Here is a 16736-nt window from a genome sequence, read left to right on the forward strand (position 1 = left end):
CTGGAGGAAGCTGCTCCCTAGAGGCCTGGTAGTAAGACCCAGCCCCTGCTCGCCTTCAGCTATAGGCTGTCCTGACTATGGCTGCCTGGGGCCTGGCCAAGGACAGTGAAGAGCAGCCGCTGCCATCCTGGCCTCTTGGAGGCATGAGGGGCTTGGCGGGCTGATGACATGTTTGATTAGGAGCCATGACTTACAGGGACGCTGTGTTCTGTGGTCTGGCTCCTTTTCCTCTGCCTTCAGCTCTGGGGCTTAACAGACCCAAGTCATTTGATCACAACCTGCCCTGTTAATATTTTTAATGCCATTTTTGAAAATTAAAGTATAATGCACTGATTACTGGGATAAAGGGAGGCCTTCAAGTCTGTCTGGAGGCCAAACCGGGAAACGTTGGGACATCTGCTCCCCTTACAGGTGTCTGGAAAAGCTCTGATGTCCCTCATTGGTCAGTTCTACTCTCTTGCCCCCATCCCAGTCCCCATGCTAAGCCTGAGGGTGCTGGGGCTGAAGATGAACATGGAGAGAGTCCAGGTACTTTGACCCCTGGTCTAGCAACCTTGGGAGTCCATGGTTCCAAAACAGGAGGCCAGGGCCTCTAGTGCAAGGATGAAGCCCCGGGGTATGAAGCCCTGACCAGAGGACCCTAGTAAACTCAGCTGCTCAGAGAATCTCCATTCTTCAAGGTCCACCCACAACATCCCAGGAGTCACTTGGTTGAACCTAGCAACTCTTGAGTCCTAAACCCAATGCACATAATACCCTGTGATGCCTGGTGTTCCCCCGGGAGACAGGCAGACTATGGGTAGACTAGGTCACATATGGGGTGTTTATTTCCAGTTGGAGAGTGCCAGCTTGTTGGGCAGGGCTGAGTGGCTGTACACACGCTAACTGGGGAAGACAGGCTGCTGGCTCCACTAAGGCCCTTTCCTAGAGGGCCTAGCTGCTATCCTGGGTGGGTGCAGGGATGCAGTGGCAGGCCCTATAGGCACTGTTCTTCACGTTCCCCAGGTTTTCTCAATGGGGCTCAATAACAGTGCAGATGGCAGTGGGATGGGCTGACTGCCTACAGGACTGGGGAGGTTGAGGCACGTCTAGGGGCATCTGGCACTGTGGTCTGGCTTGCAGCTGGGCAGGATGGTTCATTCAGGGAGTCTGTACCATGCGCTTCTGGGTGTCAAAGACATAGCGCTTGAAAGACAGGCTGAGTGTCACAGGCTGTATGGGCTCTGGCCTCTCAGTGCCCTCCTCTTGTTTGGTGGTCTCCCCACGGCCAGCTCTGCTCCGCTTCTTGAGTGTAGGTGTCAGGATCTTCTTGGACTCAGGGCTGAGGCCACCTGCAAGGGATAAAAGTGTCACTGACTCATTGTAGGCAAAGCTGTCCTTGTCTCCCAACTCCATGCCCTCCCCCAACCCAGCATCACCATCTCTGCCAATTCACTACCATCCAGTCACTCTAGGGGCATAACTCTCTGATCTTCTGGGTGCTCATCTGGTTCCTAAGGTCCAAATGTTCTCTGGGAACACTGTTCTACCTGTCACTTAAAGTTCCTGGCCACCATGGAGATATTCTCTTACTCCTACTAGAGTCTGTAGCAGACTCTAGTGTCTTCTGCCTCCAGGTGAGTTCAGGCGAGGGGAGCCTCAGCAGACCAGAGGTGGTCAGGGGAACACCTGGCAGGTTTTATCAGCTCTCCTGGGTCAGGGCTCTTGTGGGGATCTCACACAAGCTCTGGCAGACACTGTAGAGCTAGATCCTCCATCCTCACCACCAACCCAGAATATGGCTGGGTTCCTGGCCATTCTCAAGAGCTCAACATGATTTTCTTCACCTACAACTCCCTTTTCTCTTTCTACTTCCACAGTGGAAGATGTCCCATGGTCCCTTAGTGAAAGGCTGTGCATCACAGTTTAGCCATTTTTTTTTTTTTTAAGTTAAGCTATATCCTGACAGCATCTTGCAGCTACAGACTCTGCAGTGGTTACTGAGTCCAGCATCTTACATATTTATTTAGTCTTCAGTTGAGATACTCAACTGACTGTCTTAGGTTTGCAGATGAGATGCTGGGTAGAGGCTCAGGCCATGTCTGCTAATACCTACTAGCACCTGGGGGAATCCCCTGGCATCCCCTAATTCTGAAGGGCAAGATCCACCTGTATGTGGGCCTCTGACAATGCTTTTTATTTTTGGTTTTGTTTTCTTGAGACATGGTTTCTTTATGTAGCTCTGGCTATCCTGGAACTCACTATTACACCAGGCTGGACTCGAACTCAGAGATATTCTTGCTTTGCCTCCCGAGTGCTATGATTGCAGGCATATGCTACTACCACTGCCCTGCCTCTGACAAGCACCTTGCACTGGCCCCTAATCTCTGGATTTAAAAAGTAGTACATCCCTAGATAATTGCATTCAGGTTAAGAATGTCTTGTCTCACTGTATGAAGAGTCTGGACTTACTCTGACATGCAAAAGTGAGACTGTAAGCCACCTCAAAACCTGGATGCCCTGGGAAAGCTAAGGACTTGAGGCTGCTAACAGGGCCCTGGAGTGAGGTTGTCCTCTTTTCCTCTGCCTGAGTGCACATAGGAAAAGGTATCTTCCTGCAGCAGCCTGATCTTTAGCTTCCTCTCAGATGGTGCCTAGGCTCTGGAGTGAGAAGGTAGCCCTGGGCTGGTGCCAGGCCTGCAGGTATCTGAGTCCCTGAATCAGAGCTGGGCTTTCCTCCTGCTGGCACCAGACCCTGACAAATGGTAAGGGCCCGTCTCTCTCTGGTGCCAGGAGGTCTGATCAGTGAAGAGGTGCAGGGCTCCAGAGCGTCTATGCCATACTAGGGAGACAGGTGTGGCCCAATCAGCAATCCATCTCATCTGCGATAGCTCTGGTTACACACAGTGCATACCACATCAGCTCAGAGCAGTCAGGGATGCAAGAACAAGTCTGGCATTGGTGATACTGTGGCCATTCAGCAGCTTGGTCACCTTGGTGTCATAGGGATCTGGGAACAAGACTAGGGGTCTACCAAAAAACCCCTGTGCCAACAGCTCCTGAGGCAATGCGGCCATATCACACTGTTCCTTTAGTGGCCCCTTTCCTTTGGCCAGGTGGCACAGGCTGAGGAATTGGAGCTGTACCTACCACAGCAGCCTGGCCTAGCTCAGGCTGAATATGTTTCTCAACTCCCTGGGGCTTCCCTTTTAAAGATACTTGGCACTGTAGGATCAGCGGACAACTGGGAGCAGGCACGCAGTCCAAGCCAGGTCTCCTGGAGATTCTAGATTCAGAAGGACTGACAGTCAACAGGCTTGGAAGCAGATGGCCCAGATAGCATGATCCTTAAGGAAATGATCCTGTGTCCCTGGGAGAGTGGTGGTAGCAGCTTTGATGTGCCTAATGCAGGGCTCTCTGAAAAAGACTGCTGGGCTCATGGCCAGATGACAGGGACCACCACAGAGTTTACTGGCAGGCTGTATAGGCAGAGGGAATCTGATATGGTCAAGTCCATGAGGTGTATGCTTGGTTCTGTAGGAGAAAAGTGCTGACTGGGTCAGGGGAGTCAGCAGGCAGCTTAGGGTACCTGCATCTTTAGACCAGGGGTCCTCAGGCAGGACAGTTTCCTACCCTGCCACCCTATTCTACTGGCTTTTCCATGTGCATGGGCAAACACAGTGATTCCCACCAAATACCAGCTTCCCTGTCCTGCATCTGGCTTTGTCAGCCTCTCAGCTAGAATGATGTCATCCCTAGAGTTCTAAGAGCATCTATTTTACTACCTTCCAGTCTCTGTTCATGTGTTACCTCTCGGGCCTGCTCACTACCACTGTACCAGCCTCTCTGGCCCTCGCCTACGTTTTTCTTTTCTGTAACTCCATCTCCTCCAGCCGACTATTATCTCCATGGTTAGTATCTGCTGTCTTTCTGTGACTAGTCCCACCAAGTGAGGTTTCTGTCTGCACTCATGTGATCTGCACTGAGGACTCTGGCTCCCACCTGTCAGTGCTGGTGGGATCCTACAGGGCTGGAGGCAAATTCCTAGTCCAAGAATCCAGAGAGTATGCATTTAGGAACAGCATGTGAGATAGTTCCTGCAAGTCAATGTCAACCAAGAAGTCTACTCCCAGGGATGCAGACCAGACAAGCATGTGCCACGTAGGCCCATATGCAGAGATGCCTCCATGAGGAGCTGAGCAGACCTCACTGGTCAGGGCTGGAGGAACTAAGATACCAAAGTGCTTCAGGCTTGCCAGCATCCTGCAGTTGGGGAGAAGGGGGCAGACCTGGTGACTAAGGTTGCTGATCCCCATTTGTGTCTGAGCACCAGAGAACCACACATCTAATATCAGTTAGAGAGGACCCAAGACCAAGAGAAGATGAGACAAATTCTCTTGTTGTAGTACAGTGATGTTTGGTAGGACTAAGTATGATCAATGAGCATTTAAAAACAGACTTGTGCTGGGAGCAAGGAGCTAGAGATGGCTTATTCAGTAATAAACTTGCAAGCCCTGAGGATATGAATTCATATCCCTGGCAGCCAAGTAAGAGCTGGGTAAAGTGGTATGCACCTATAATCTTAGCATCTATGAGGTGTAGACAGGAGATTCCTGGGGCTTGCTGAGTTTTATGAATTCCAGGTTCAGTCAGAGAGTGTCTCACAAATAAAATAAATAAATAAATAAATAAATAAATAAATAAAATAGTAAAAAAAATAAGATAAAATAAATAAATTAGGGTTAGTAACAGAGGAAGACACCCAAAGTTGACCTTTGTCCTTTATACAAAAGATGTATTCCAAATTTAGTTTTAAAAAATGCAGCAGGCAGAACTTTCAGAAGAGTCCTACCAGCTCCAGGCTGCAGAGAGAAGACCAGAAGGTTGTGTGTCCAGACAGCAGGGATCACAAGGGAAGACATGTAGTATCTTTCTCCTACTTTCCTAAGGGCTCTGGGGAACCCTGGGTTAGGCAGAGGTCTGTCTACCACAGGCCCCATAGTGTGCCCAGCCCTGAGCCCAGACAAGGGACTATGTACAGCATAGTCTAGTACATAGGCAAGCAGGGGAAGGAGGCCCAGGCAGATCCCATGGCTTGCTGGGGTTCAGGGGAGTTGTGATCAAGACACAGGCTGGCACTTGGAGGCCAGCGGCTGAGCATGGGTAAGACTCCTTTATGGGCACCAAGGTCAAAGGGTCTGACTCAGCTGCTTTCAGCTAGAGCTGTCAGGAGCAGGCTCAGGGACAGGCTCTCCCAGCTCCTCCACTCCCACTGGCCACTCCTGCAGCTACCTGCTCCACTCCCTTGTTACCACAGAGAATCCTCTAAGGCCTATGGGATGCTGGGACCTGGCCATACTGGCAGGAGCGTGTCTTCACTCAGGGCCCATGTCTGCCTCCTCTGCCTCTCCACTCTCTGATGCTCCTGTCTTGCTATGAGCACCAAACCAAGGCACAGGAAGCCAAGCAAGGACCCTGATCACTCACGTCTGCAAGCTTTGTTCCTTTCCACCTATTAAACTCAGACTCTGCCACTGCTCCTTGGAGCACGGTGCCCAACTGCCCCAGACTAAGCAAAGTCCTTCCTAGGAGCCCCTCTGAGTACTTACTTTCACTGTGGTTCTGTAGTATGTACCTCTTGGAGGCTGGTGAATGGTGGTCTTCTGCTGGACACAGAGCCCTCTAGGTTTTTTGGGGTCATGAATATGATGGAGGCATTCCCCTGCTGTATGCTACCTCTACTGCCCTCCACACGCCATCCTTGATCTGCCCACTTACCCATATAAACATGACACAGCATATGCAGGTATCAGTACTCACCTGTGCTACACACACTTGTGTCCTATGGCCCTGTATATACCGACACATACCCCACACATGCACTTACCACACTCACACCCAGTTGCACTCATCTATCTCTATTACATACATTTACATGCCAACCCCTCCATGCCACACACACCTGGATGTGTCCTACCCAGATGAACAGGGCAGCGGTGAGGCCTGGGAAAAACATGCCTACCCTCAAGTGGTGCAGACAGCAGTCTGGCTCAGACACCAAGCTGGACTGGTCCTCTCCCTGGAAGGGTGGGTGTTGGGCTGAGGTAGGCCAAGATGTACTCTGTGCAGAAGGCCCACTCTCCCTAGCCACCATGTCCTAGAGCAGTCCTGGAGCCTGCTCTACTCTCCTTTGAGCCCAGACATAGTGCGGGTGGCAGTGACCCTGTGTGACACCACTGCTCATGGCTTCCCATGGGGACCTCTCCCAGGGCCTGGCTGGCCTTTCTCACTGTGCGCCAGTCCCACACAAAGGCACAATGGGCTGCAGGCTGCTGGGTCTTGGCTCTGCTGGGCAATCAGGGAAGAATGTGGGAAGTGAAGTTTTTCAAGCCCAGCGCGGTGCCGGCCCGGCAGTGGCCATCAAAGGCCAGCAAATTGCCTCCAATTGCTGGCGACGCTTTCATGTCAGGGGCCAGACTAGAAGAAGGGCCTTCATGCTGGTAGGCAGCTGGCATCCCCCAATGGGAACAGATCCCTTGTAAGGATCTTAGGGTCAGTAGCCCCCTCAGGGGCTCACTGAAGTCACAGCAGCTATCAGGGGGCTGTAGAAACAGGGCAGAGGAAGAATGGTCTTAGGGGTTTTCCAGGGGCAGCATCCTGGTAAAGAGTGCTGGGCTGGCTGGCTGGCTGGCCACAGGGGCCAAGTTCAACAGGTTTGCAAATGGACAAGACATGGGGCCACCTGCTTCTGCATAGGGGCCTACTGCTGCTGCTGGCAAAGGTAGAAGCTATCCCGGGTAGAGTCAGGTGCTGGCGATAAGGCTTGGGGTGGCATGACAGAAATGAGTGAGTTGGTAAGGTAGAAGAGACCTTACTGCAGGACTGGCAGTCACATCTGATACACAGGAAGCTCTGGTTAACAAAGGATTTGCAGGGGTCCAGCTGAGGTGAGCTAAGGTGTATATATCCTCTGTGAAGCTATGTCATGAAGCTGGGGTCTGAACGTGGTGCTCCTGCCTGCCACAGCTGACTTGTCATCAGTTCCTCACCTGGCTGGGGACAGGCCAGAAGGACAGATCTTGAAGATCTGGGGAGAAAAAGCCAGTTCCTCTGGGCTCCCTCTGAACTCGTGTGGGGGTGATGGGGTCCTCCTGCCATGTGTCGTAGGTAAGGCCTGTGCTCACGGCCTCCCAGCCTATCCCTCCAGCTGTGGGTACCAGCTCCCTGCTTTCCCTCTTTCCTCCTCTGTAATGGTCATGTATGTAAACAAAGATGCAATTTGCTTTAAAGAGATAAGGTGATTAATTTTTTTTAAAGAAGCAGAACTGTATTCTGCTGTCCCAGTAACAAAAGGAATTAGGAGAGGGGGTGGCAGACAGGCCTGTGCAAGCATAGCACCAAGTCCCTTCTGAGGCTCTGGAGCACACTTGATGGCTCACACACTTCTTTGATTGGGAGCAAACAGAGGCAGTGGGCCCTGCATGCCCATTTTGATGTCTTAATGTTGCCTAATTCCTTCTTTAATTTATATTAAGCTTCTTAGCAACAACAATGAATTCTTCAAAAACAAAAAAGGACCCTTTGCAGAGATATTCCCGCACCAAGTTAACTGAAGTCACTAGCAGCAGTGCTTTGGAGATTGAGGGACTTTGGAGATTGGGGTATGTGGGGAAGAAAAACAGCACAATATGTGTAAGCTTTTAAAAAAGAAAACCAAAATCACTCTGATCCAGACAGGAAATGACTTGGTCTTGAGACTCAGATGGAAGCTTCACCATTGGAGGGGCAGCCTAGTGGGTACATTTGCTGTCAGCCATTGATGAGCTGTCAACCACCTGAGGCTAGCTTCCTACTACTCGATCCTGTGAGGTTGCTAACCCTTGAGGTACCTGCAGCTCCTTGAAGCATGTGCTGTCATTAAGACAATCCCAGGTCCAGGTCCCCCACTGACAAGGTGTCATTTCATGTGCAACATGGAACCTTGAACTTTCTGGCCATCCTACCCCAAGCCCCCATGTACACTGAGGATTAACATAAGTTCCTTAAAGGTCCCAGGGCCTATTCAGTGCAGGTCCTGTTGACTGGGCCATGGTTCAGTCTATATGTGAACTTCCCAGCCACTGTTGTAAGCCTCTCTCTGCTTATTCACCTCTGTGCTATCCAAAATCCTTTTAGAACAAATCTTGACCACATCTCCTAGTTCAGCTCTCCTGAAGAAACCTCTAGAACCCCATATGTGCTCAGATAGTCTATAGTCCCTTGGTACCCCAGTTGCCTGCCTCCCACAGACCTTTCTTATGCTTCAGCTGTCTCAGTTCCAGTCTCTGCTGGAGTCCCTCAGTGGATTATGGCAACTGCCTTAGTGCCTTCTGCCTAGACTTTCAGTAAGAGGTATGTTGTACCCTGGTAGTCTTCCTCCTGGGATTAAGGCCCTGATCCTTCCTCAGAGACTCCAACAAGGGCCATATTGGCCCTTTCAGCTTGCCTGGAACCAGCAGAAGGGTTCTTGAGTATGGTTCTGTTCCAGACAGCCTCTAAGCCCACATAGCCTGGGGCGAGGAATGCATCTTCTGATGCAGCAAGCTGACAAGGGAGGGGAGAGTCCTGGAAAACCAGAGCTCGTCCAACTCCGCTGGCCACATTCACCTAGACTTGGAGCCCTTTGGGGTGAGGATAAGGGGGGAGTCCTGGATCTGTCTGTTCCCTCCCCTCAGGCTCAGAGTTGCCAGGTAGATGCCTATACCTTTTAGGCAGTAGGCCATGGTGCTAGATGGACAGAGGGAGAGGGCAGTGGGGACAACATGGGGACAGAGCCGAGGTGTGTCAGGAGTAGAGATAGTACCATGACAAAGGGAAGTGTGTGTCGGGGGTGGGTAGTAAGAATGGAAAAGGGAGAGAGCTAAGTCGCCTCTGCAGGGCAGGATTGCAAGGAAGTGTGCTGGTGGCTAAACGCCTTCTCTCCCTCCTGTTCAATGGGTGCAAGGGATGCCAGTCTCAGGTCACTTCTGATACTGACATTGCCAGCATCCCCTCACATGCTCTCTTACCTAGCCAGTGCCACATAGGGATCCCACAGGTGAGTCACTACCCAGGCAGGTAAGGGCTCCCAGCTATGGTCCAGAAGCAGGACTTATATCCAGGGCTGTGCTTATGAAGTACCCACTGCAGCTTGGTGCTCAAGGCAGGCCAGATCCTTCACTGCTGTTCAGGAACTATCACCAAGGAGGTCCAGGCTCCAGGACATCTCTTCAGAGACTTCTGGGAATTAGGCCTCTGCACTCTGAGTCACCATTGGGAAATGTTTGGCTGGATCTGAGTGCTGCTGCATGTCCCCATGTGAGGAAAATGGCCTTGAAATTAAGCTAAGTGCTATCTAGAGAGACCTTGAAGGAGGACCATCTTACTGGCCACAGAAAGCTTAGCTGGTGCTCGACTGTCAGTCTCTAGGCCAGTCAGAGAAAATGCTCATTGTATGGTGACTATGTCCAGACAGTCACACCTTAACTGCAGCCACTTCTAGGCCACTCATAGGCCAGGAAACAGACGGACAGAGACACTTAGTAAGTTGTCCAGGGCCACAGTGAGGACTTTCTCATTTAGATTAATGCCTTCAACCACTCTGAACATCTTTGCACTTTCCCTCCCTTGTGCTCAGGGGCAGTGCTGGCTGTGGTGTGGTCTGTTCCAATCTATAAGGACTGAAGACCTATATTTTCCTGGTAGGTGGGAAAGATTAAGGAAAGGCAGCCCTGAAGCCAGAGAGGTTGGGGGGAGGGTCCTGGTGGCTTCCCAAGAAGTATTTTCCCCTACCACTCAGGGGAGCAGAATTTTAATGTTCTCACCCTCCGCATGTACACTCTTTAACATAAGTTAATCTTCAATTAAAATACCCAGAGCAGAAACTAAGATAACTGGTTTAAAAGGTAGAGCTATTGACAATAAAAGTCGTCTTCATATTACCTTCATATTGCTTTTTCTTAAAAAAAAAAAAAAACCCCACATATTAAAAACGTCATTTTTTATGACTTGGGGGGAAAAGCCATAGAGCATAATGAGAGTGAACAAAGGCTCAGGAGCAGTCATTTTCCAGGGCCCATATGTGGTATCCTGATTACTGTATCAGCTCTGCTGCCAGAGCAGAGGGAGAAGCAAGCACAGGTGACCGATATACCACTGTCCTCTGTGGCTGGCAGACGAAGGGCAGGGGTGGCATGACAGCATGGTCCCCATCCATGCTCCTGAACCTGCAGGCTCTGACAGCTTATCCCTCGCTGTCACTTGCCTGCCACCTAGGGTGTCGATGCGCATAGCTGATGCTCTGTGTGAGATGATTGACTGTACTCTGTGTAGCCTCTAGGGAATATCTCAAACCTGGCCTGTAGCTTGAAGAGGCCTACCTCATTGGAACACTGGCACTCCAGTCTGCCTTCCTAGTATATCTGCCAAGGCTAGGTGTAACTTTAATTTTTTTCAAACCTTATTTTTAATGATGGTTCTTAAACGCCTTAACCTCCCTTGTAGCCCACCACCCACCAGAGGTAGTGGGAAAGAAAGAATACAGGGGAAAGGGATCTGTTTAGAAAGGTTCTTTGGAGTAACTCTTGTCTGTGTTGTCTGGAAATCGGCAGTTCAGTTCACGGGTCGGCAGCGGCAGCTCGATCCACTCACAAACACTTCATGGATATGTCAGCAATCCAGTTTGGTAGAGTCAGGTTAGCAACAGTGGTGATATAATCTAGCAGAGACAGCTAGGCCTCAGCCTTGGCTCGAGTCAGCAGGAGGGACGGGAGGGATACCAGGAGAAGTACTCAGCTGTGCCTCTCTTAGGGAAGCGAAGATCCACAAAGATGCAAGACCCATAGCATTGTATAGCTAGCTGTACTAACAAGCCAAGCTCTGTCTCCATCACTCCGTGGAGTCCTACTCACACCTTCCACACATCATGTGTACTCTACATGCCTCGCCTCAGTATGTGCATCCAATCGGCCCAAGTCCACAGAGTCCCGCAAATGAAGCTCAACTATGCAGTGTAAACTGGACCAATACAAGGAGTGTTGTTAGCAAAGAGCCCTTCATCACGTGTCCTTTCACATGTCTGCTTTAACAGAACATCCTCTCTCCTGTGTCAGCTTCAGTGAAATGTTCCTTCACATGTCCGCCTTAGTCTTTCACCTGTGTCCACTTCAGGAAAACACTCCTTCATGTGTTTGTTTGCCTCTCCTTCATGTGTTTCCTCTCCTTCACGTGTTTGCCTCTCCTTCATGTTTGCCTCAGCAACACACTTTCCAATACAACTGACTCTCCAAAGAACCCTTCAGCTTCCACTCCAGCTAGGTTTCCTCACACTGTGAGCACATGAGTCCTTGTTCCCAAAGCAGGTCTGGAGGGCGGTACCTCAGTGGCCATATCTTGGTTCTTCTCCCTCCTGCCTTCATAGCAGCTGGCCCCACCTCTCATAGCACCACGTAGCATGGTGGCTGATGCTCTAAAGTGGTTCTTGTCTACTGATAGGTGACATTTTCCAAAGTATCACACTGTGCTCTGACCCAGGCTGAGTTTTGTCCCTATGGCTCCAAGTTGTGGTTCATCATAGTTAGTGGAGTTATTCACGTATATGGGAGGCCCTTAGGCAGGCCTCTGATTTGGAATACCTCCCACCATGTGTGCTCTGCGGCATCTTAAGTGCAAATGTTCCAGTCTAACACAGCACCAAAAGAAGTCATTGTCATGATCTGGATTCCAGCCTGGACCTTCGAAGCCTGGCCAGTGCTTTGAAGGGACATGGGATCATCTCTGGGATCGGCAACAGAGCAACAGAGTGCTGTGCTGGCAAGGTCCTGGAAGCAATAGGCAGCTCTGCCTCCAATAGCAAGCAATGCCTCTTCTTTCTACTCAGAAGCCTTCCCTGCAGGTGCTGCATGCGTAGTTAGGGCGGGTAAGGGGCCAGAGGAATCAGGGAAAGGAGCTAGTGTACTCTGGGAAGAGGTGGGCCTATCATTTCCTGCTCCAACTATATTCCCTATCATGCAGTGCAAAGGGGGGGGGGGAGCACCGGGGCAGACTGGGCATCCCCTGTGTGTCCTCCTTACCTCCGTTTTCCTCTGACACCTTGTGGGGGCCCAAGGATGCAACTGGTGTCCTGGGGTAAGGTTAGACACTGTGGCCTGGGCACTCACCTGCATCACACAGTAAGGAAGTGGGGTGAAGAGGGTGGCTCCTGTCACGGGACATGCTTTCTCTGCTGACAAAATGTGCCACCTCTGCTGCAGCCCCTGTTTTAGTGGTCAGGCTTGAGGTCCCTGCATTCCCCAGGATGCAGTGGTTAGAAGTAGAGCTATAGACACAGGCTCCTCAGATAAGTGCTCCTGACACTGTCTCTGCCTCCCCATATGCTGTACAGATGCCATCTGGCCCAGAGTGACCCCTCTAGGTCTGCAGTGGGCAATGTGGCCCCCTTCACTCAATAATTCTCTAAATCCCAAAGAGCACTGCCTTTGCTAGAACATTGCATTGGCAGGACAGTATGATTACTCCTAGGAGGAAAGGCTGGCTACATTTTTAGGAGGTCATATGCCACCACATGCTAGGGTACACACAAAGAAAGGGGCATTTGGAACCTGTGACCTTTCACATCAGATTTCTTGGCCTTGAGGTCCAAACCTAGGAAACGAGCTCCTCACTAGTGCTCACTGAAGAGCACCACAGTGGCTTACCAGTGTGCTTGCACCATCTTCTGTGATCTGGGCATGAGGACTGAGGTACTGAGGGATGTGGGGTAGAGGCATGGCACACAGAAACAACAGATTTCTCTCTCCTTTGTGACAGCCCTGTCAGGGGTCACTGTAGCCTACTAGATGCTATATCTGAGGATCTTGTCCAGCAGCTGCACAGCCTGCTCTCAATAAATATGTTTGTGTCTTCATGGCTCAAGTCTATGACAGGGACCTTTTCTGTCCTATGCTGGTGTCCCATGGCTCCACTAGTACAGAGCTACCTCTCTGTGGTTCCGAAGAGCAACTTGGCTTGGCTGCGTCAGCCCCAGCCCTGCATTGGAAGACTGTTTGCTGCTCTTGCAGGCAGTGGAACACAGGCCCACTCCTGACCACATTATGAAGACAGCAGGAGGTGGGTTCTGAGGATTAATGCAACACCCCCATTCAGTCAGGGTATATCCATAAAATAACTGTGTCTAGTGAAAACCAAAACCCCTTTCCTGTATCTGGACCATCTTTATATATATGACCAGGATGCCAGGCTCTCCAACAGTGTGGTGTTAGAGACAGCTAGGGCTGGTCCCTTGTGCTTAGGGTGGGTGTCTTTAGGCACACTCCTTCTCCAGTCCCATCTGTAATTGAAGAGAAGCGTTCCATGGCAGGCAGTGGCTAGTCTATCAGGGACTTGTGGCCAGTGCTATGCCCAAATGGCATAGACTATCTATGGCCCCGTCTCCCAGGCTCTGCCATTAACAGCAAAGTAAACTGAGGAGAAACTAGAACTTGTCTCCGCAAAGGCTGTCAGGGCCTTTAGTGGGGAGAGCTGCTCCCAGCTTTTAACCTACACTACAGTTTTTACTCACTCTGAGGAGTTCTGCTTTTCTTTTAAAACCAGACCCATGAGAAGAGCCAGAACAGGGGATATCACTAAAGTAACTGCCCATAGTGGGAGAAGGGTGAGCTGATAGGGCTGTAAGCCTTTGTTCTTGAAGAACCAAACCACACAGGAAGACTACAGCCTGCACTACTCCTTACGACTTCCATGGCTCCCCTGGTCAGCTCCAGTATTGGTGGGAAAGCAGGGAGCCCAGGAGAGCTCCTTTGAAGGCCTATGCCTTTGCTCTGTGACATACTACAAGGCAGTCTGTACAGGCAGTGGTAAGCAGAGCTTACTACACATGCTGGCTGTGGGGTTACCTGTCCCTGCATACACTGTGCCTGATGCCAGGGTTCCAACACAGTTGGCCACATATCCAAGGAAAAAGTGGGCTCTGGTGTCCAAGGGTCAGGAGGGAACATGCCAACTGTGACCAGGGAACCCTGTTTCTCGAGACTCTGAATTATGTTTGCAGGGATGGCTGTCAAGGTATGGCTTGTTGCATCTTTCTGTAACTGGAGACAAGCTATGGTCCTTCATCACCCATCATACCCCTAGCTCACACATCCACTTTGTAGCAGCACTGTTTTGATATGTCCCTTGCAGCTCCTTCTATTCTTCAAGAAAGCTTTCTTCAGATCAATTCACTTCCCAGAGCACTGTGTGTTACTGTGTGTGAAGACCTGGCCTTTAGTAACAACAGCACATCCAGTGACATATATGGGCCACTGTGATGCTGAGGGTCTGAGTGCTATGAGAGGTCTGGGGTGCCACAAGCATCTATTAGGGACTTCCGTGTCTGCTCCTCCATAGCACCCATCCTCTTAGGCCTATCTGTACTATTCTGCCCGCAATGCCACAGTTTCAGCCCCCTCTGCCCTTGTGGGTAAGTGACAGGAGTCTATGTGACCCCAAGGGCCATGGCTGGCTGTGGGAGGTTTGTATTATCCAAGATGCCTGGGAGGTGGGAATGAGGCTGGAAGTTCTCAAAGTGACTGTGTACAAGAAGCCAGTGAGGACCGGACTTGCTATGCCCGTGCTTGTGGAGCTGTCCCACATGGCTGGGTGCAGATTTGCACCCTATAGATACAGGCAGATTGGCTGTCACAGGCCAACCTTGGCCCTCGGGTACATACACTTTATAAATAATGACCCTACATTTCCAGGGCAACACTTGGTCCCTGATTTCTATGGTGGCCCCAGAAAAGCAACTTTCCTATGTTCCCTGCCTGCTTGGTGGCCATCTCAGTTATCTGCAGAGCTACAGGTATTATCATAGGGACAACTTCCCCTGAGACAGTTGAGCAATGGTACCTCTGGAGTCTATAGGCATCCTGACTGTCAGTTATACCCTGGGTGACTATATGGGGCCTTACAGCAGGAGCAGGACGAGGCAGGGACAGGAACAGCAGGCCTATGCCCTGTACCGCTTCTCGATGTGGGCTGTGGGTTAGGAGGGAGCACAGTAGCTGGGCAGGATGCTGTTCCTCCCAGCCAAGTAGATGCCTTGGCCAGCCCTTGTGCCACTGACCCATGGGTATCACTTTTGTGATATGAGGCAATCCTGCTCTTTGGTGGACATAGGAAGAGGTCAGTGAGGCAATCTTCAGGGCACCTGAGGCAGCAGACAGTCAGGAAGCAGAAGGTAAATAAGAGAGCTGGTTCCATGCTCTTTATCCTAGACATGAACCCTTCCCATCCTCAGCTGCACTCATGCCTTGTGTCTTCGAGTGCCAAGGGACAGGTGAGGATGAGAGCCCTGCTTGTGTCACAAGACTGTGGTGAGGCCTAAAGGACTTGGCAATATCACAGGCACTATGGTGGAGTCTAAGTGCCTCCCTGCCCCCAATTTGTTCACCATCTCTCTTTACTCCCTTCCATCTTGGGTCACTCCATTCTCTTTGAGTGTGAGTGTCCAAATCACCTCTGAACCCAAGCCAAAGTCTTCAGTGGGCCACTGTCCTTCAGAGTTAGGCATCTACACAGCAGCCAGAGCACAGGCTCCTTGTTTACCACCAGGACCCAGACTCTGGCCCATGATCCAATCACTGTGCAGCTTCACATGGGATGTTGCCCATGCCTCACCTCCTTATCTGAGAAATGGGATAGTTAAAACACTTACTGTACAGGGTTGTGATGAAGCTGTGAATTAACATGACAGTTTTTAGAACAGTGTCACATAAAAACAAAGTCTGAACTATGTCAACTCATTCTTCTACCAGAGCCACCACACACCACCCACTCAGCACTTGCTACCTGCGCCTGCTGGGTGGTGATTGGGGCTCAGATCTGAGCCCATGCAGGGAGAAGAAAGTGTCGCATTTCCCAAGAGGGACATGTCCCAAGAGGGACAGACTATGCTCAATAAGGACACAGAGCAGAAAGTTTCTGACAGCACCAGAGTCATCAGGGAAGAGGCAGAGCCCTAAGTTAGGTGGCTTCAGCACCCATAGGTGCTGGCCTGAGAGGACAGTCCTCAAGACAGCAGAAAGGGTGAACGCAAGGGGCTTTACTAGGGCCTGGGACGCACACAGCAGCAGTACCTGTGTGAACCCTATTGGGAACCTCAGGAGTGCTGCTGTGGACTTTCTTTTGTGGCCACGCACTGGATCCCATCTTGTTCTAGGACAAGGTGTGGGAGGGGAGAAAGCTGGGTGAGGAGGGCAAGGGCAAGAGTTGAACACAGGGATTTATGAGCTGCCTTTGGCGGCATGGGGGAGGGGCTCCTTTTGCCAAAACAATATTTAGTTTTTTTAAGGCAGCTACAAAGCCAGGATTAAGCCTAGGCCTTAAAACGAGCTCATAAAATTGAAAAATATTTATCTGGAAGGGTGGCAAGTCCAATAAAAGTTTTATGAATGTCTCACAACTGCCCCGTCAGGAAGCTGGCCTCTCCCTCACCTCCCTCTTGTCAGAGGACGGCACACACAGGTGGGACGCACGAAGACATGACTGAAGAAGCCCAGTGCCTGGAGCCTTCTGCTCTCTGCTCCTCCTCCTCCTGCTTCTGTGCCCAACTTTAGGAAGGGAGGCTGTCTCAGCCTATTTCCCCAGGAGGCCCAAGAGTCTGAGGGCAGCCACAGATGACTTTTTTGGAGTTTTGGAGGTCTTTGGGCAGGTAGAGACCATAGACTTGATTGTTTAGAGCAATAGGAGGTGGCTGAATT

The 16736-nt window shown here is 50.8% G+C and overlaps 1 protein-coding gene across 3 annotated transcripts in view; it reads right to left on the bottom strand.

The window, feature by feature from the left end:
* Window positions 1–805: 805 nt before the first annotated feature.
* Window positions 806–16736, bottom strand: part of Eefsec (eukaryotic elongation factor, selenocysteine-tRNA specific) — a 191161-nt gene continuing 175230 nt past the window's right edge. For 2 of the 3 annotated variants that reach the window (XM_076940085.1, XM_034512372.2), the window contains one exon: window positions 806–1331. In XM_076940085.1, the coding sequence (XP_076796200.1) occupies window positions 1299–1331 (33 nt within the window). In that variant the 3' untranslated portion in view covers window positions 806–1298. The remainder of the gene's footprint in view (window positions 1332–16736) is intronic. The other variant, XM_076940083.1, reaches the window with a different exon arrangement.

This window comes from Arvicanthis niloticus, chromosome 9 (genome assembly GCF_011762505.2).
Source record: "Arvicanthis niloticus isolate mArvNil1 chromosome 9, mArvNil1.pat.X, whole genome shotgun sequence".
NCBI lineage: Eukaryota > Metazoa > Chordata > Mammalia > Rodentia > Muridae > Arvicanthis > Arvicanthis niloticus.